The sequence below is a fragment of the Pseudochaenichthys georgianus genome, chromosome 6 (genome assembly GCF_902827115.2).
Source record: "Pseudochaenichthys georgianus chromosome 6, fPseGeo1.2, whole genome shotgun sequence".
In the NCBI taxonomy this organism is placed as follows: domain Eukaryota; kingdom Metazoa; phylum Chordata; class Actinopteri; order Perciformes; family Channichthyidae; genus Pseudochaenichthys; species Pseudochaenichthys georgianus.
The window spans coordinates 34,929,054-34,951,091 of NC_047508.1; the positions used below are offsets into that span (position 1 = coordinate 34,929,054).

The 22,038-nt window shown below is 42.4% G+C and overlaps 1 protein-coding gene across 1 annotated transcript in view; it reads right to left on the reverse strand.

Moving 5' to 3' along the window:
* Positions 1-18,663, reverse strand: part of nell2a (neural EGFL like 2a) — an 86,317-nt gene extending 67,654 nt beyond the window's left edge. Inside the window, exons 1-6 of the mRNA XM_034086078.1 lie at positions 18,282-18,663; positions 17,897-18,025; positions 8,438-8,588; positions 6,950-7,123; positions 6,083-6,179; positions 136-208 (exon numbers count right to left, since the gene is read on the reverse strand). Coding sequence (XP_033941969.1) covers positions 136-208; positions 6,083-6,179; positions 6,950-7,123; positions 8,438-8,588; positions 17,897-18,025; positions 18,282-18,333 — 676 coding nt within the window. The 5' untranslated portion in view covers positions 18,334-18,663. The remainder of the gene's footprint in view (positions 1-135; positions 209-6,082; positions 6,180-6,949; positions 7,124-8,437; positions 8,589-17,896; positions 18,026-18,281) is intronic.
* Between the last annotated feature and the right edge of the window lie 3,375 nt (positions 18,664-22,038).

Consider the following 22,038-nt stretch of genomic DNA (forward strand, 5'->3'; position numbering starts at 1 on the left):
AGTCTTTCAGGAATTTAAATTAGAAAAAACAAATCAGTGCGATAAAGAGCCTGGCAAAATCAGAGCCAGAAGTAATTTAAATATCATTCATTTAAATATTTTAAATGCTTCTTAATGTGGTAAGGCTTCACTCACTTCTGTTCAGATCGGGACACTGTGCGATGTAACCCTGTGGCATCACCAGGATCTGCACGTCCTGCATCACTCCCTGCAAACAGAGACAAAGATAAACATTTTCAATCAAGAAGAACGTCACCTTACAGAAGGCAGACAGGCAATAAAAATGAGTTGAAGCATGGTGATGTGTAGTGAGTGGATTAGGACTGTGGGGGCAACAGAGGTCTGAGGCTGCGGCCCACGAGGACGAATTCGGTCGTTTGCGTTACTGTTTAGTGTCATATAGACCGTTCGGCCACACGAGGACTACCGAATACGGCACTAAACGACTGAGGAAACGACAACGGGTCCCAAGGTGGATAGAAATGCATACGCCACTCTCTGGGGGGTCAAACAGCTCCGTGTGTGCGCCCTATACGGACATGTTCAGATCACTGATAGTGATTGCGCAATAGCCCCGCCTCTCCCCACCTCTTCTGCTCACCTCCGCTTACCCCGCGCCAGTGCTGAAGTGTTTCGCCACCGACAACAACAACAATGGCGGATCGCAGAGTTGCTATCGTGCTCCGGACGCTATTGACCATGCTACAGTTGTTTGTGCAACATCTACAGCAATAATGATGAGGCAATAGCCCCGCCTCTCCCCACCTCTGCTGCTCACCCCCACGTCAAAGTAAACTGCACCCTGAATTCAGATTATTTATCTTTCTCTCGCGAGTGAAGTCTAATCTGACAGGACGGAGACACGCAGCTCTGCTCACCTGCAGCTCCTCCCTCTGCAGCAAAACACACACTTCAAGTCAGATCATCACCCTTAGCTATTTTAATTACCTCTCAAACTCCCTAAACTAGTTATAAATATGTTTATTTTTACAGTCGGCCGGGTCACTGATTACTGGATGAGCTGCTGCATGAGACAGACACTGACGCTGTCCGAAGAGAGGGAGGAAAAAGAGAGGCTCCGTGTATTTTATTATTATATTATATAGAGTCGTTATTCATTTGTTTTAAAGCTCAATAAATAACAAAGAAGACCTTTGACCGGCACTTTTATAATTTTGTCCGGAAGATTTCAACTTTAATACACGTTGACTGGCGAAAAACTCTGCCCGGTTCCCTCAGCCCCCACCGCGGAGAATAAACAGAAGGGCAACCATGACAACCTTCTTCTTCGCTGCTTTTGTGGAGGAAGTTACAGCGCCACCTACAGGCTCCTGCATATGTACTGCAGCTTCTCCAGCGGTTGGAGCTAAACGGAGCGGTCTCGTGTGGGCAGACACTATCCGGATAATTATTGCATGTGGACGGAAGCCGTTTGCGATTGCGTTTGCGTTAATCCCTATGCGTTTAGCCGTTTTCGTCCTCGTGGGGCCGCAGCCTGAGCGTGCTTGGGGTTCATTTTCCACATGAGATAAACATGGAACCGAAGTGTTGGCAGAACATGCAAACACAGATCCAACAACCCTTTTTATGAGAGCCTTGGTAACTGCAGCAATCATAAAAATGAACACAGTGAGAGTGCATCCGGGAGAGAGTGCACATTTATTTTTCAATCTGGGGAGTTGGAGACAAAGAAGTCAGTTTGGAGATAATATGCTGTGGCTCGGGCGAATCAAATCATAACCGGACAATAACAGAGAGTTAAGAGAGCCACTAATGTGGGAGTTTTATTAGGGAGATGGACTTTTCTTTTTGTACTCAAATTCTTCTCTGATAAGCCTATAAACAGTAGATACAGAATCAATTTCATTCATAACACCCAATGGATAGCCTTTCGTCCTGTGGCCAAAGACACACACACACACACACACACACACCACACCCACACACACACACACACCACCACACACACACCACACCACACACCACACACACACACACACCACACCACACACACACACACCACACTACACCACACACACACACAACACCCACACACACACACAAACACAACACACACACACACACACACACACACACACACACACGTACGCAAACAGAAACTGTGTCGCCATGGAAACCTGGGCCATTTCATTCCTTGAGTGCATTTATTTCCCTTACAGAAATGGAGCGGTGCAACTTAGGAGAAATTGTTTTTTAAATTGTCTTGCCACTTCAATTTACAGGCCATAAATTAAAATCCTGCGGAAATTATTTGCTGATTTTCCACGGCAACATGTTGAAATGGAAGCAGATTGGGGTTGTGTGTCTGTCAAAACTTGTAATGAAACCATAAGACTATACATTTCATATGCAGCCATGGGACACATTTTCCATCATAGAGTTAACCTCATGTGATCTGTGATTTATACTGCGCTATTACTAACTAGGCTTCTTGGAGAGAATGTAGTTTAAGTCACATGAAGTGAGTGAGTGTTCATCATGAGTCAAATAGTTACATAAGGAATTTGAATCAAATCATTGAGATCAAATTAGATCCCTTAAAGGTGGGGTAGGTAAGTTTGAGAAACCGGCTCGAGATCGCTAGAATTTGAAAATACACAACCGGAGAAAATCTGCCACTTCCTTACAGAGCCCCTCCTTCAACACACACGAACGCGCACATGACCAATGAGGGCACGAGATAAGTTTGTGCCCCGATGGAAGGCTGACAGGCAGGTAGGCCATCCAATCCGTTTAGCCGGCTAAACGGATTGGATGTACTTTTTACAGTATTACGGCTTCTACAGATGAAATTTTTTATGAATTTTTTGTCAAAGCACTTAAGATATTCATTGCTATCGGGATAATAAGAGCATTCCATGGAATATAACAAAAAGTGTATCTCGAGCCGGTTTCTGAAACTTACCTACCCCACCTTTAAAAAGTAAAAATAATTATAAAATAATTATGAATACATTGTCAAAAATGTTTGTAATATTATGTAATACGGGGGAACATGTTTAATTATTATGAATTATTTTGTATTTCTATTCTTTAGACCAGTGGTTCTCAAATGGGGGTACGCGGACCCCTAGGGGTACGTTGGAGTACTGCAGGGGGTACGTGAGATTTATTTTATGTTAATGAAAGAAAATAAAAAGATAAATATACCAATTTTAGGAAAAGTAACGAAGTGGGTTTTATATTAATAGACTAGAGTTACACATATTTCAAAACATGAAGTGTAATAACTGCAGTTAGCCTCCCTGTCAGAATGACAAAGATCCTCAGTGAAGCACAAGCCCATGTTTCTCACTAAATTGTAAGTACAACTTATTAAAAAGATTAGTTCAATGCAACTAATGTCGTCTTAGTGTTATTGCATGATGTTAAAATTGGTTTGCCATGAATTTATTTAGTGATGGATTCTAAACATTTGAAATGTATCATTTAAGTGTTTCTCAGTTACAAGGTTGTTGTTTTAATAAATCAGACACTGATGGTGCAGCACTGTACTGTACCTCTTTATATAGGTATAAGTATTTTCCCCCTAATAAATAGTTTTTGCGCTGATCAGGGGGTACTTGGCTGCATTTTATTTTCAAAGGGGGTACATTATTGAAAAAAGTTTGAGAATCACTGCTTTAGACCACACAAAAACAGATATTTGAACACAGGGATAACATGCAAATCTAGTTTTTCTTTCCCCTATGTCTCTAAGCAGAGCCTTTGTTGTAATGCACCACTATCAAAACAACCGGTTGCTAGACCTTGCACCTTCTGGCACTTGCAAAAAAGAGAGAACTTTAAAAACTCTGCAAAGCGCTTTCTCTGTGTTTACTGCAGTATACATTACACCCTGTAGGATGTGGGACGTTAATGTATGTTTTTCCATCTGTACCGGAGATTGGACTGTGATAAACAACAAGTGGCAGACTGAGAGCATACATTTCCTACGAAACGCAAACACTCAGGAGATATATCTGCGTGGACTGAAAAAACAAAACCAGAAAGACACCTAGGAAATAAAATCCCATGTGCGTGTTGTTTCTTGTTAAATTTGGTAAACTAAACTTAGTTTTCAGCGTTTCTAGTTGTTGCTTCATCAACACATAATTCACAGCAAATGACACACACCACTGAAGAAATTCTAAAAATGTTTCAGCAGATAAGTAAGAGAAAAAATATGTTGCTCTTTACAATGTGTTTGGACTGTGAAGAAAATACGCTCATTCTGATAAGAGTCTTTACTATTTCTGTTTGCGATGAGGTTTACTCGTCTTCAGATGACACCCACGTTCAGACATTGACTGGTTGTCTGTGTGAGTGTGTGTGTGTACTAATGAAGGCATGTGTTTTAAAAGGAGACATGCCTTCCTAGCAAATAATCAAGGCTTCAGAGAGTGGCGATGAGAGATGCTGCTACGTGACAAGATTAGTGAGTGACCTCCAAGGCTTCTTTCATCTAGCAATTAACACGGCGGAAATTCAACCAACAGGACACAATGTGCAAACCACTTCACAACACACACACACCATGTATACATCACTTCAGGGGACATTACATTGACGTACATGCATTTCCTAGAGACTTATCCTAACCTTAACCATAACCAACACATGCCTAACCCTAACCCTAATCCTAAACCTAACCAAGTCTTCACCCTAAAATTAATGATCCCCCTTATGGGGACCTCCAATTTGTCCCCATCAGGGAGGCGAGTCCCCACACATGACTATGTAAACAGATTTAGGTCCCCACAAGTATAGTAATGCTAGTCCACACACACACACACACACACACACACACACACACACACACACACACACACACACACACCACACACACACACACCACACACACACACACACACACACACACACACACACACACACACACACACACACACACACACACACACACACACACACACACACACACACACACACACACACACACACACACACACACACACACACACACACACACACACACATCACAACACCATAAAACACAGGGGTGGCCACTAGCAGACTAATTATAATAGTTATAGCTGCTGATAAGCTGACATTTCGCCCCAACATTTCTCCACTGGTGGGAAACTTTTGAGTGCATTCCAGTCTGGAAGAGGCAATATATGTCTCCTTACTGATGCTATACTAAGCTTAATGAGCATAGTCCAGAGTCCATTTATTGATTTCTCCCAAATCAGTGTTGTGGAGGATGCTGGGTTAATTTCACTCGGCTTAAAACAAATAATGACTGAATAGTCCATTCTAAGGGTACGCAGAACAAACCTCGATTTAAACTGGTAAGCCTTGAGAAATATATGCAGCTGCGACAATAAATAAAACCAAAAAAGCCAAACAAACAGGGAGGAGAGATGGATGTGGGGGAGCTGCATAACTCGTTCTTGCCATCATTCAACATGGATCTGCGCAGGGATCAACGTTCATACTGGGGGCGAAACTTCTGCAGCAATTGGAAACAGGACTCAGAGAGACACGAGGAGAGCTGGAGCTTTGATGGCAAACACTGATGGTTTATTTGGAGTTACGGCCGGAGAATTGCACTCTGAATCTCGTTATACTCTGAATCTCGTTATACTCTGTGTATAATGACAATAAAAGGCTTTAACTTAACTTAACTTAATTGACAAGACAGCTGGTGTGTCACGAGTTGACACAGCGGTCGCCAAACCAATTCTGAAGAACTCTTCAGCAGCTCGAGGTTTTAACTAGTTCAGAGTGTAATAATCAAGATTCTTCATCAGTGAGACTAAACCATTATGGACTATCTAACTAGAGCTCTCGTCCATAGAAAAGAATGTGCGCTAGGGACCCTACGTCCCTGAACAGTAAACTACCTCATGGCGGCTTGTGCTCTGTCATAGACTGGTAACAACAATGCGCCCAAGCTGCTCCTCCTTAAGAGAGATAGCAACAATACCCAAGGCCGTAACTATGCCGTGGGAAAGGAGACAGTAAAGAGAGAAAACAATGAACTGGGTCGAAGGTTGAATGACTAAGCAAATTATTCCCTAACATATACACAGAGAGAGAAGTTTGCACAGGTGCTCACCTTGAAGAAGCCATGAGCAGCGTTTCTCTGTCCGAGCCAGAAAGAAGCATCCTCAGGTATATCCATGTAGGGGGCTTCCACTACCCGCTCATAAATCCTGCAAAACAAATACAAATGGGTCCATTTTCCATTCAACTTTTTCAATTTTGAGTTATAACCTTTGTTACTCCTTTTAGAATAACATAATCCCCCCCAGTGCTTCAGGTCCTGCCCTGCTAAATCCTTCCTTTAACTCCTTCCCTGAGGAGGGTATAGATAGCCACATGCTTTCCACGGTGTGGCCTTCTGCTCCTTTTATTGTGCCAGCAAGGATCTTCACACACAAACAGTAACACCTCGTCCATACAGCAGATGCACGGATGATGCCGGTCGACTCAGGGTGCATTCGACCTGAGTTGAACCTATATGAAACACTGGAAGAGGTTGCTCTTTCTCCATCATGTGCGGCAGAGTCATGGGGCGTGCAGTTACTAAACCACAGAATTACTACCTCAACACTTCTCTGTCTCTCCCACTCTCCTTTACAAGAAGAGTTAAATGGTGTTTACATTTCAATGTCATAAAACCTTAAAATAAAGGCCAGTTAAGAACTATTTGCAATATTTGTTATGTAAGATATGGTTGGTGGCTTGCCATGACATTGGAACCTATGAAATTAATAATGACGATGAAAAAAAAACAAATCCACTTAATAAGGTTAGTGTTTGAGCTGATTATATGTGTTGGGGACATCAAAGTAATCTTTAGCAACTAGCGAATAGTCATATCTGTGTTTTCTGGATGGCATTGCTGCGTATACATCAGTACTCTTCCAGACAACAACACATATCTCCTTTTTTGATTGACACATCATACCGAGCCTCTTACCGGTTGCAGTCGATGTGAAGTATGACATGAGAGGCACTGATGGCCAAAGAGACCTTGTGCCACTGGTCGTCCGCCAGGCTGTAAGGGAACACCTCAGTGTGGGGCTGTTGGCCTTTGGTGCGGTAGTGAAGACGCACCTCACTGCGCTGGCCACTGCTCTCCAGCTCCAGGAACCTGCGGAAACAAAGCGGCAGCCACCTGCTTCTAGTAACAGCCATACAATAACAGTTTATCTGAGACAATCCCTACCGTATGTCTTGTTGCATTAAAGTCTCATTACTGAAACTGAATGTTCCGGTTCACAAAAAAAACCCTGAATGCATTATCAGAGTGTCTAAGCTTGGAGTCTCCTTTCGGCGCAGTGCTGAGAGATGCACGTCACTCATTTACAAGCAGTGCACTCACACCCCCCTCCGATTTGCAACACCATTTAGAGTTTAATCACAACAGCAGTCAAGCGTAATGGTACTATATTACTGTTCAGTGAAACATCAGCAACACACAACAATAAGCCCACATACAGGTTCAACTCTTTACATTGGCGTATTAGTATTCCAGCACAATCCTCTTCTCCACACCGCTGAGATTCACCCAGCATAGTGACACTAATGGAAAGAGCTGCCGATACACACTCATCACACCCCGCCTTTAAAGACAGAGTTATTTAAAAGTCATTTGCTGGGAACATTATTCAAAAGAAAAATAGACACTCATGCAAGTGTAGCAAAGGAATTGATTTATCTGCAAACTGAATCTAATAGATTTACACTCCCCCAACCATGCATGCACATTCATCCATAAATGCACTGGCGTACACTTCTGACTCTGAATGATTCCTTTGCTATGTTTCTAAATGAAACCATGCCGTGCTGCTTTGCTGCGTATGAATGGCTGAGAGAGCTAATCAGCAGCGGGGAAAGTCATTAACATCCCCGCGCGCTCTCTGCTCAGGACTGACTTTAAATGTACAAACTGTTCAATCAACGCATTATGCGGATTCAGATTGCCTTTCTGATCACCCAACGGCTCAGCCACCACAAACTAATGGAAAGCATTTGCATGCTGACTGCAGATAGTGTCGCATCAGTTTTTGATCAACAATTCCAGACTCAATGTTTGTATCTTTGATGGACTGTGAATAATACGTTGGCATACAGGGTGATTTGCTCTGTTTACTCGACTGGCGTGTAAAACATCTAAATGTTCATCAAATACAAATATTACGATTTCAATCAACATATTACAGACTGCTGATGAGAGAAAAACAGAATGGTACTACATTTAATTATGGGTTATCAGTGGGGGTTTATAAACAGTTTCATTTTGGGCTATCAACGCGTAAAATGCTTCTCAAATGAACTTCACGTATACATATTTTTCTAAATGTATTTTAATGTTGTATACACCACTGATTTGGCACAGATTACCCTTTTGTATGTATTAGGGAACATATTATTTTAACCATGTTATAATGTAAAATGATCCTACCTGTGTTCAGAGTGATGGATGGAGAAGATGACCCCAGAGTTCAGATGTTCCTGTTTGAGGGTCGCCAGCACAGTAAACTCATTCTTGCCCCTCAGCTTCTGGATCATTTTCTTTGAGACTTCGACTGGAGCCATCACTTCCCTGGCGGAGCCTAGAATGAAGATATAAATATCAGACATTATGTAAATAGATAAATTATGGGTAACTGCGTTTACAATTTGCCTCTCATTAACCTATTCACACAAAGACACTCCCGCACCAATTGAAGCGACATACCATTCACCAACTTGGGGTTTGACATGGATCCATAGGCTATACGGCATTTGGTTTTACTATACTGTAACTCCCATTATTCACAGCATTTAGAGCCAGTTCCTAATGGGGATGACACTGACATTTGAAATGAGGGATGCAAGGAAACAGGAAATTACAGAACTAGAGACAATTTGGTTGGGATTGTACAGGCCCTAGGCTGTTAATATTTCATGTTTTCAAATAACTCTTGAAAAATAAGAATTCATAAAGGAAATATCAAGATTAAACCCACTAAACACAATTACGCCAAACAGTTTGTGCAATCAATCTTCTCAAATCATATTATTTCGTTTTGCAAGTTTATTTGCAAGTTGGTTTGATCTCAAAGCTGTTTTGATAAAAGGTTAATGTAACCTCAAGACTCCTTAAAATAATAAAGAAGATGTGTCTCAAATCAAGGCATTAGGAAACTAGTGAGCCACTTGTTTACATTAAATAGTTTTCAACATCATGTCAGTTCATTCTTCTCATAGAACTTGCTGAAATCATTAAGTAACAATGCCACCAAATGTTGTACCAAACATATGTTGGCTTGTTCAGCTACATGAACAATGGGTTCAATTGGTCTTTCTCTTTGGCTTGGTGTAGGAATAGAGATATGAAGTTATGGTTTTGGGGAGAAAAAGACTAATGGTGTTGGTGTTGAAAGAAGGGCATTTTCTGTGTAGTTAGCTCTTAAGCTCATGTTTGCACCAGTGTGCCCCATTCCTCTTTTCCAACTCTATACTGACGTCTATGCTACTTTAATGGAAGCATCAATAAATGATGACGGTTCTCAGAAGCAATCACATCAAAGAGTTCACTTCCAGCCACGGGATGCATGCAAGATGCCCTGGCATACTTAAGCGCTCCAGGAAGCTAGCATGGCGGCTTTCCCTCTGTGTATTAACATTACTTCCAGCTGGTGGGTGTGTAAACAATTAACACAATGCAACGTGAAACAGCAAGCAATGGCATGACGACAACTGGCACTCAGAGTGTGCTCATCAGATATGTAGAATACAATGACAGTATGTTAAAATAGGATCATGTTTACATACTTTTTCAGGACTAGCGTGCTAGCATTAGCCTTCAGATAGAGGCTTTTAAGCCCATCAGGGACTTATTTTGATTAATGTATCTCCAAACAAAAAGGCTCACCAGAGGAGATGCACAAGGCACAGTTTCATGCATTATGCATTGCTAGTGGAGTATCATTCCAGTGTCATTGGCTTAGGTGGGACAGATGGCCCAATGACGGCAACAGGAGTTCTGCCTAGCAATAATCTGCTGCCATCAACAGATTTTCCTTAATAGTCAAATCCCGATGACCACAGAGGAGGATAATCTCAGAAATGATTGGACAGTTCTGTTTTGTTTTGAGGGGTTTTGATCCGAATGACTGACTTGTAACCAAAGCTACAATTGGCTTTTATTTAAAGGTTGTTTCATGTGTGCAAATATCCAGGGCGTAAACAGGATTTACAAAATCCACGATTACATTCTGGGGTCAGTCTACTGCCATGCCATGTTTTAAACAGAGAGCACACTGATATCTCAATCATGAGAAAAATGAGCGCAGTGGGAGCAGGTGTCAGGGCGGGGTCCATACTGAGAGGAGGCTGAGGAGGCAGGGGGGATGGTGAGGACCGATGAACCTCTACCACTGTGCTGCTCCCAGCTTGGCGTCCAAGAGCCTTTGATCTATGAGTGGATGACTCTCATCACCAGTCTTAATATTTCGAAGGGAATGGGGTTTCAAATGGGACTTTGGGGGATTGGAGGGCGGAGACACCTTCTCATTTAGATGGAGTGATGAGATTGCTCTGTGCAGAGTTGCCTGTACGAAAAGCACGATGATCTCAACACTCATGACAGGCACTCAAGGGAAGATGAAGACAGCTAAAGCGGAAATATCGCTGCATTCCTAAAAACATACATAAAAGAGCAGAAGATGAATTGTGCTGTGATGAGAGGGCCAGATTTCCCTTCTGCCAAATCAACGTGGCCCTGCTGTGGGCCTTTGGTCGATTATCCATTGGCAGGCGCCTGGATGGGGCAGCCACCTGCTTCTAACTACCACTCTAATGTGAAAACTGACACAAAATAGCTTGAAAATGATGATCCAGCAATACAATTCCAATCAGCACATTTTTCAACACAATAACGCAGCTCTTGTCATCTACCCGAGTTGTTTAGAGGCTATGATGGTGAGAAAAACTGTTTTTTGGAGAAATACAGTTTTTAACAGCTGACTAGTTCAAAAGGCCTTGGGCTCAGTAGCATCTCTAGGAAGAGTAGCTTTTGGCTACGGCCTAATCTTATCTCCTGGGTACATTGTGATTAAATGGTTACACCTAGGCAACGATTTCCATCCCTCAGCTTCATTTATAATCTTAAACAGTCTAGTATGGTCGTATTTTGTGTGACCCCTAGCACCCATATGGCTGTAATCCCCTCACACTCCCATCACTTTATTCTCATAGACATATATTGGCAGCGCTGCACCAATCACTAGCTCACACATTTAGCATTTAGAACAGGTGCCCTGCAGCACAGCTTCAGAGCCCAGATACTCCCAGCTTTGCTACAATCCTTTTCTCACACATTGCTTTCACTTCTACCTGTATTTACAGACAGTTGTTGTACTCGAAAGAGCAAGAGTTCTCCTTTTTCCTGTGCAAAACAAATGCTATGAAGGACAGGTGGAACTTTATTTTTATGGTTTGGTGTCTAATCTAATTAGTTCCCAGAGGAAAATATGAACAACAAACGGCATAATAGATATTAAATAAGATGATCATAGACACTTTAGTATGTGAATAATTAGGATTCTCATTCTTTGGTCTCTAGTGGAATGCCAGAACAAAATAACACCTCCTACGTCTCATCAACAACATGTTGCAAATAAGAGGGGCCACAGTGATCCTATCAGCGGAGGAAGGAAACACAATGGGAAAAAAAGAAGTAAAAGTCTACTATTTTCTTATTCAATAATGTTTTATATTTAGAAAATGACAGCATATTTCAAACAACACATTTTATCTGGCGGCCCGAGAGCAGAGAAGGATATGCGTGGGAGGTTTAGACAAGAGAATATCTCTCTAGAGGGATTAGAGTAATGATAAACTCTCTACCGGCAGCAAACTCCAAACCTTTCATTACTGTCAAGACAAACGCGCAAACACATGCACACTCAACAACAGGTATACACAGCAACACGGTTAGACACGCAACGGCTGCAAACAAAGTCAAGACACGACCACAAAGATTGATGCATATACAAACACACACAAATGCCGACCCCCCCAAAGATGGCTGTTATAGCTCCCTGATATTCCACAGTCAATCTGCATTCGGCAGACCATCTCCCCCCACTGTGTCTCCACTCTCTTGGAACAAAAACTAAACTGAGCCAATGGCACCTCCAGGACTGCTTTGGCCAGCAATTTCTCCCCAATTCTCAGATCCCCTCCCCAGTGACCGCCTGTCTGACATTCACACATACACAGAGCTAATGACAGCCTTCCAGCCACTGTATAAATGCCCTGGGGGGAAAGAAATGTCTCTCCCTCCATGGTTACGCTGCTCCTGTGAGGAACGTAGGATCAGGCTCGCCTCAGAAAGCAGCAAGCAAAGCAGACTTTGACCACAGGGAGTTGGGGATCATGTCAGTCAACAGTTTGTTAAGGTTGAGTAACTTGTTGGTCAAGCATCAGAATTCACTGGAAAATCTATAGCATATATTGGAAGAAATGGTGTAATCTCGTGTGGACTAGATTGTCTAAAAAATATTTTATGGAAAATGAGCAATATATAAAACCAGATATATTCATAAAAAATAATAAATTATAATTGTAAAAAAAAAAAATGGAAAAAAGTAATGTTAAAGGTGGGGTAGGTAAATTTGAGAAACCGGCTCGAGATACACTTTTTGGTATATTCCATGGAATGCTCTTAACATCCCGATAGCAATGAATATCTTAAGTGCTTTGACAAAAAATCGATAAAAAAATGTCATCTGTGGAAGCCGTAGTACTGTAAAAAGTACGACCAATCATCTGAGCCGGCCCGGCTAAAATAACTGGATGGTGTACCTGCCTGTCAGCCTTCCATCTGTGCACAAACTCATCTCGTGCCCTCATTGGTCATGTGCACGTTCGTGTGTGTTGGAGGAGGGGCTCGGTAAGGAAGTGGCAGATTTGTTCCGGTTGTGTATTTTCAAATTCTAGCGCACTCGAGCTGGTTTCTCCAAAATTACCTACCCCACCTTTAAGTGTTTTTCATAATAAAAAAAAGACTTGCTCATCTTACTGTATATGCTGAATTGGCCTAACAAGAAACCACTGGCCTAACAGCACATTTCTATATCCTGTGTTGGCCTGTGTGCAACTTTGGATGAAAGGTGCTATATAAATTATTATCACTCTTTCACTCTGAGACTCATAAGGCAGTACTAGATGTAGTAATATTACCATGAATCTAGCTATTTTTTTTACCATACTTTATTGAAAAACATCTCTGAAACTCTGAAAAAGTCATATTGCTAGTTTACAATATGAAGGTCAATCCGACCGGTTGGTTGAGCATATTTAAAAAAAAAAAATACACCCTTGTTAAAACTTTTTTTGTGCATGAAGTTATCTAATTATGTTCAGTCAGTGCTCTGACACTAAGATATGTCAAAAATGATATGGTTACCTTAAAAAAGTTGACTAAAAAGAGTGATTTCTTCAGCAGTAATTTTTAGCATGCCGACTTCCTCAGTGGAAGCCAGCTGAAGGGCTTTCTGTTCGAACCACAGTGACATCTAGAGGTTGTTTTGTGCATAACATATCAACCAAAGGGTAGAGCTGGCTAAATCAGATGGAGTTCAACTTTTTTTTTTTTTTCAACAAGATATCAAGACACAAAATGTGCTCTACCATTTCTTTGTTAACTAGACGAAGATGTGATGTCTGTTAATATTCCACCACAAGATCGCCACTTTGTCACTCATTGAGTCAAATCGCATATTAAATGCGTTCCAATATTTGAACATTTGCCCAATTCATATCATAAGAATCATAGAATCTTCATAAAATATGACAGAAAATGAAGTTTCCATGTATTCTAGATAATACTGGAAACATAAGCCTGTGAACTCATTATAGCTTTCTATTAAGGTTAACAAGTTTATCCTGATACCGTACATCCCTCTTTTTGAACCAAACACAAAAAGAAGGAAGTATTTGTAATGTAAGAGATAGGGGACAAAATCCATAATCCTGTGCAAAATACTCACGTTCAGATTAAACTAAAGTGAGACACAAAGCTGGTACTTTAAAAAATGACAGTCTTTTCAGAACCAAATTCTCACTTTGTTACGCTATTCCACTGAGGCAAGTCAGAGAGACGCTGTCAATGGAGGCTCATAGGGGGAATTTCACACTAAAAAGTGTGTAACTCTGGAAAAGCCGATTGATTTGTCTGACGCAGACTGCAGAAATACTGACTTCATATAAACTTTAGAGTGAATTCTTACACAGAGCAAGGACTGTTGTTTTCATCATTCCCATCTATTACATTGAAATCCTAACAATGTCTTTGCAGCCTCTCACAATTACAGCAACCAGCCATCCTTTGATGTACTAAAGGCATGTCAGTATTGTCTTTACGATAAAGTAAAAAAATGTGAACGGTCACTGTGAAAAATAATTTTTTGGAGTCCTGTTTTAAGAAATGCACTCACTCAGCTTAATGAGAGTAACAATGGCTTGGAGCACCTTTAAGTTGAATTTCAAGAACATCCTTGCTTAGCCAGCTATCTTTGGGTCTTGACTCATATTAGGGATTAGAAGTCAGAATATCTTGGCTTGAGCTTCAATGATTGTGACCACTATTTTATAATTGCTACCATCATTTAGAGGTTATAGTTTTAAATCCTAAATTGCTATGCCATCTTAAAAAAAAAGAAGTTATTTGTGTACATTTTACCCCATAGGCAGAGTGTTATCGAGTCTTTTTGCATGATAAAAGCACATTTTTCTACATTATGTTCTGCTTTATTACATTTGTGGACTTAATGTTGTACAATGCACTTTAAATGCACCATTCGAGACAAATGGTAAAATACATTAAACATGGGCGCCGGAGCACTGTGTGATTCATTTGGTAGCAGGTGCTTTTATCCAAAGCACCTGACAGTATAAAGAGAGCGTACAAGTCAAGCATGAATGTAACACTAACCTCTTTTGTCAGTGTTAATTACCTTATTGATTCCTGTAGGTAAATTCTCATTTTGCTTTCTTGTCCTTCCTTTAAGCGTTGAGTTTGCTTAACAAAACTTCTCCCTCTGCCTGAACCTGCTCAATACAATTGATCAGAGTGTACAGACGCTGCTTTCTCATATAGACGCCTGCATCTTGTTTTTACAGGACTAAACTGCCTTCCCATCCATTTACTATACATCATCCATATCCTATACATCACAATAATCCAGTGTATCAATCAAGTGTAGCCCCTAGAGTGGGAACACACGATTGTCATTCCTGTTCAAACACTTCTATCTTTTCCACACATAATAATGCAGGATAACAAACTCACATTCCAACATAGTCTCCCATGTCCTTCCCTCCTGCACACACACCATGTTGCTGTATTATAAATGAGTCTCTTCCATCCCGTTACACTTCACTGTCGCTGCAGTCAGGGACATAATCACGACAACATACACGGAAACACCTCACTGGCAGTGTTCAAACAGTCTGAGCAAGAAGATGCTTCTGACAGGGTTCATGTACACACACAGATACAATTACCGGGGAGTTTTGCGCTGCTGCTGAAAGGATGCTTCTCGCAATTGGGCTGTTAGCAGTTGGAATGAGTTTGGACCATATGCTTCTAGCGTCAGAGGGAGAGAGGGTTGGTGTGTTGGGGGAAGGGAGTGCTTTTGGGTGTGGCCCCTGTGCTTTTTTAAACAGAGACTGATAGAAATCTGGATGTCTAGATAATAAAACCAGTGGGGGTAGTGCTAATGATGTGGTAATTCTGTGGCGTGGCTTAGTATCACCTGGCATCAGGATACAAGAGGAGCATAGCCCGGGGGCCTTTCTCTGCTGCCTCTCTATTATGTCCATCCCTGAGGTCCACCACCCATAATGCCATGCAATGTAGCGCTGACAGCTACCTTCAAACGCATCAGCAGGGGTGCACTAAACAGCAATGCCCCCCCCCCCACACACACACTGCTCACTGCTATCCTCTTTCTTAGACACATAAACCATACCATGGCAGACAGTAATATAGGAAACAGCAAGGTGAGAATCCAAATTGCTTATACGCATACGTTCATATCTTTACTGTGACTTACACTGTCTCCTTGCTTCTTCTCTTTCAGCAGCTTCCCCTCCCTCCTCCTGCCTCTATCCAGAGATAACAGCCTTCCCTCTGGGCAGGCAGGCAGTGGAGGGGACATTCATGGATGTGTTCAGCATGCTATCTAATGAGCGTCGGAATGTCACCGTAGGCCTGTCTACCGGTCCCAGCCAGCCAAGCATCAGTACATGCGGAATCAGCTCAGTCCATCAAACAGCTGGCAGACAGCTCTGCTCCCGCTTCTCTTTTCTTTCTCGGCATCCTTCCCTCTATCTCCCTCAGTCTTTATGCATCTCTACTGTATGTCTATTTCCGATCACAAGCAAGCAGAGGCCCAGGTCTGCTTCCCCGGTACGCCTCTCCCAGCCTGCCCCTCACCCAACATCATTGACTTAACACAGACATCCCAAATGAAGGAGAGCCCTGCCATAAATAACACGGCGCCTTCTCCACCCGGGTTACTGAATGTACTTAGCAAAGTAATGCAGGGAAATAAGATAGTGTAATGAGGGAGAGGTACCGGTCGTGTTTTTTTATTCGTGACTATAGCTGCATGAGCTTCTATAACTGTCTTTGTTTCTCTCTTTCTCAATTCTTCCTTGTTGTCTCTCTCCCTCCCTCCTGCTACCTGCCTGAATAGAGCACTTCTGAGTGTTGTCTACACAGAAGACATCAAGAGGCCTGCCTTCACAGAGATGCTGGAGTTGCTGCTCCATGCAGAAGTGCTGCTGTCTCAGCGTATGTGCAGGCAGATTAGAAGATATCCACGAAGGAGGAGGGAAGAGGAAAAATGTCGACAAAAGATTGTGGTGTTTCTCTGTCCCAAAACAACATCGACAGTTCGGTTCATTATGTGATCTCTGTTGAGATCCTGCTTGTGAAGATTTGAATGTTGCCACGTCTTTGCTTTTGCCACTGATCTGGGGAGCCAAAAGCAATTTCCCTGTTGCTACTTTTGGCTGGGTTACGATACACATCTCCATCCCTGTGATGGGGCTGTTAACAGTCTCATTTGGATTGAAATGAGAGGCTGACATCAAAATGACAGAGATGTAACAGTGGCAAAACAGTGCATAAAAAAGTCAAGCACAGCAGCTTTGACAACTCCATTTTGCCCAGTGCCTTTCATTGAGTTCCATCTACAACATATGTAGACTACACACTGCCGTACAACTAACAACAGGGACATCTGACTCACTCTTCTACCCATTCATATTTTGGTTACAGCGTAAGTGTTTGGACTGCTTTAACACTCCAGGAAGATTCCCATTGGGTAAAGTCTTCGCGAGGGGCCCCTTCACTCACATAATACGTCTCTGTGAAGGCAGGGTTTTGTTCCTGCCTAATCTGATTATGCTAAATCTCTCCATGATTCTGTGGGTGATTCACCCATGTCTCCCCCTCTGCTCGCCCCACTTTCTCATGAAGACCTAACATCGCCTATTGTTCATGCAGGTGGCAGTCTTAGGGCCCCCAAGCTATGTCCCGTTATAGACGAAAACTGCAAATCCATTGCATGTTGTGCAGTCTCTTTGTTGTGCAAATCATATACAAGCATTAGGACTACAACATTATGAGATGATCTGAGATTTACACATCTCATAAGGAGCTGACCTGTTGTTTATAGGGCTAAATCCTGTTAGACTTGGTGATCTACATGTAAACAACATATTACAAGGACAAGTGTTTTTGGCAGTACATTTTCATCCAAAGCAGTTTGCTCAGCTTTGCTTCACATGCAGATCCCATCACCTGGACACATTTTATTTCCATGTATAATCAAAAAACAAGGAGTGTGTGTTACTGTACCTTGGAAGTGGAAAGCCCTAGACTCGCTGTGGAAGCCCTGGACCTGAGTAACTCCATCAAAGCCTTCTCCAAGCGTTAGTTCATCAAACACGGTGATGCGCAGGGCAGGGTCAACCCCAAAACCTACAACTAATTTGCAAACACAAAACACAAGATTGTCATTGTTAAGTGTAAGCAAGGACACCTGTGATGTTGTTATCTCTGCTAGATGGAAGGTTGCTGTATTGTGTAAAATGCTGCAAGATCAAGTAGGTCTGATAATGTCTGAAAGGTTATAGCAGATTATGCAAAACGTCACATTATTATTATTATATGTATCTCATTTTATCGGCTACATGTTGTAAGAGACGGTTACTGTACAATCAGTGACAGCCCTGTGTCCTACCTGAGGAGGCGCAGAATATGCCGAGAACCAGAAATAACTGTAATAATCCCATGGTGAATGTATAAAAAAACAAATTAGTCCATGTTTTGTCCACTTCCGAGAAACAGTATTGTTCAATCACATGCGAATGATTTATCCCCCTCACGCAGATTACCAATCCCAGATGCTCAGCGGAGGCATCGCCACAACTTTAGATGCCCAATGATGCAAATCCGGATAGAAGAGGGCAAATGTAACAGAGTAGAAATTATTCCATGTAACGTAAGGTTTGTTCCATCAGCACCTTCCACGGCACAGGTGGGTTACAGGGGATGCACAAAGCGAGCTGCCGCTGCCTCACCAGCTGCACAGACGCTCCTACAGCAGTGTGAATGCTGCGTCCACTGAGGGAGGCGTGGAGTATGAGAAGAGGGGAAGGGAGGGGAGGGGAACCTGTCGAGGGGTGAGAGAGAAAGAGAGAAAGCGGGACAACTGAGCCCCCTTGTGGCCGGAGATGAGAAGACTAATAATGTACTCACTATATTCTTTTTTGTCTGGAAATAACTGTGATTTGGTGCAATATAGGTAGAATTGTTTTAATGTAATAATTCCAGTTTAATGTAAATAGTGTACAGTGCACAGTAGAACATGTAAACGCATAGTGTTGTCCACAGGGAATCAATCATACAGTATATAAATTATCAATATGAAATATACCTGGGTTTGAGTCAAGTAGTTCTCCTTCAGGTTGAATCGTGTCTCCTTAACTACATTGACGACAACATTTGAAGTAAAAAATGTAAGTAGCATTTAGGGGACAACTTTAAGATTGACTTATTATAGACAAGAAAGATGCTATAAAGTCACAGCAGGAAAGCCACAGTAGTAATTCATAACATTATATGTGGCTGCGCTCCATGTAGGTGTACCACTTCCCAGGCCTGCTGGCTCATTGGCATGGCTAACTGGATACTTAAATGGATTGAAGCTAATGATATTGGTCACACCTGTGCTTAACGTGCTGTGACAAATCAAAACCTCTGCTATATGAAAATGCTGTGTAAGAAGACCCAATTTTAGAATGCTGACAAGTAAAAAGTTGAACTTTACCAGATGCATTCCTAACATTACTGTGTAAGATGTGTTAAACAGAAGGAATGGCTAATGACAGCAGATGGACGAGGTGGACTGGAGAGCAGCAGGGCAAGCATGCAAACTGGCAGGCAGGCACACAAGTGGAAATGAATCATGGAGGTTAGGGAACAAACAAGTATTACACTTGGTAAACAAGAACACAAGGAAAAGTCAACTCAAGGATGCTTAAGCTTGGCTGTAGCTTATCTACCAAAGACGAGCAGGAGTAAAGCCAGAGTTAACATAAAAAAGAGATGATGAGAAGATTGTTTGTGTTCTGGAAGGCAGGGTCTAGGTGAGTGGCAGGACCAAAACAACACCGGATCTTCAGCACAAGAGGGAGGCGTGTGGCTTAGTGGAATAGTGCGTTGGTGTTCGGATCAGGACGTTTTCTGGAAGGCAGGGTCTAGGTGAGTGGCAGGACCAAAACAACACCGAATCTTCAGCACAAGAGGGAGGCGTATGGCTTAGTGGTATAGTGCGTTGGTGTTCGGATCAGGGGGAGCACAGGTTCAAACCCCACTGCAGTCAGCATGTCGTTGTGTCCCTGGGCAAGACACTTCACCCCAAATTGCTCCTGTGGGGATTGTCCACAGTATTGAGTATGTAAGTCGCTTTCGATAAAAGCATCTAACAAGTGACATGTAACAAGAGTAAACAAATGGAAATATTGCTAATATTGAAAGTAGTCCAAAGGTTGGTTAGACATTTGATCCAATTTCTGTTTAAAATCCTCCCAGTTTAGGGAGGATTTTAAAAAGAAAATTACAAAAAAATACCCAAACTTGTTAAATAACAACCACATCAGTAGGTCAGTGTTAATGGATACTCAATCAATCAATTAATGTTTATTTAGCCCAATATCACAAATGTTACATTTGTCTCAGTGGACTTCACAGTTTGTACAGAATATCAGTATGACAATACGACACCCTCTGTCCTTAGACCCTCACATCGTACAAGGAAACACTTACAGAGAAAAACCCCACAGTTTAAAGGGGGAAATGGGAGAAACCTCAGGGAGAGCAACAGAGGAGGGATCCCTCTCCCAGGATGGACAGACGTGCAATAGATGCCGTGTGTAAATTGAAAAGATAATACATTTACAACATAGGTAGTCCAAATGTTTGGAAATGCATGTGTCTCCAATAAGAAGATTAATCCACGAGGATATCCATCCAGGACTTATGATCCAGGACCACAGCAACAGGCACAGCCACGACTCAAGATCCAGGACTCAGGACCACAGCAACAGGATCAGCCACGACTCAAGATCCAGGACTCAGGACTGCAGCAACAGCATCAGCCACGACTCAGGACCCCAGGGTTAATCGGAACATGAGAGTACACAGGTACAGACAGAGAGAAGGAAGAAGTAAGATGTCCCCCGACAAACTAAGCCTATAGCAGCAAAACTAGGGGCTGAATCTAATCAGCCCTAACTATAAGCTTTATCAAAAAGGAAGGTCTTCAGGGCACTCTTAAAAACGGATAGGGTGTCTGCCGCCCGAACACAAACTGGAAGCTGATTCCACAAATGTGGAGCTTGATAAGTAAAGGCTCTGGCTCCCATTGTACTTTTAGAGACTCTAGGAACAATCAACAACCCTACATTCTTGGAACGCAATGCCCTAGTAGGACAGTAGGGTATAATGAGTTCTTTAAGGTAAGATGGCGCCTGCCCATTAAGGGCTTTGTAGGCGAGAAGAAGAATTTTAAATTATATCCTGTGTTCTATAGGGAGCCAGTGTAAGGCAGCCAGAACAGGAGTAATGTGGTCCCTTTTCCTAACTCTGTATAGTTAGGAACCATACTCTCACTTTGATCTAGCTTACCATAAATGTAAAAATGTTGTATGTGCATGCCTTTGTATAGGACCATTATCTTAAGGACTTGCACAAGAAAACAAAGGTTCTCATTCATAACACTGTTCGATGTCTCACTATGGGATGCGCCTCATCGCGGAGCAAACAGAAGCATCAATCTCATTACGCCAATCCTGATTGGCTGGTGATCTTGACGTCAGCGTCAGGGGAATCCACCCCATATAAGTAGCTTGCGCTACGTCGCATGCGTCATTCAAACACCTCTTCTCGCTTCAGAGCACATCTCTATGGTAGCCGGGCTAGCTTAACAGTCCACAGACTGAACCCAAATCTAAATTTCGGTCGACGGGCGCTCGCCGGCTACCCTTCCTGCTTCGCAAGAAGACTGCTAATACTAACACACCAGTTAGTATTATAATCGACCTCGCCGTTTCTTCCTCGGGAATTAAGGTATGGTTTTGATTTTTTCAAGCTACCAACACACCTGTCGCTACCAACACAAAACGTTTTTTATTTTCTCTTTCTCACGGAGGAGGAAAGGATTAAAAGAATATTAACACTCCAGTTAATATTCTTTGAGAAAAAAGACCTACACCGTCCTCTTTTTCTCCGGATTAAAGACAGGTTGGTAACACTTTTTTCTCGACGACGTACCTGTTACGAACGGGTCCTCTCCACGCCACGCGGCGAACAAGATGGACGCCTCTCTCCCTCACACCAGAGGAGTCAGGGACTCGGAGGTTCGACTCTGCGGCTGCGGGTTGAAAATATCAGGCACAGACTCACACCAGGTCTGCTCGTCCTGCCTCGGGCTGGAA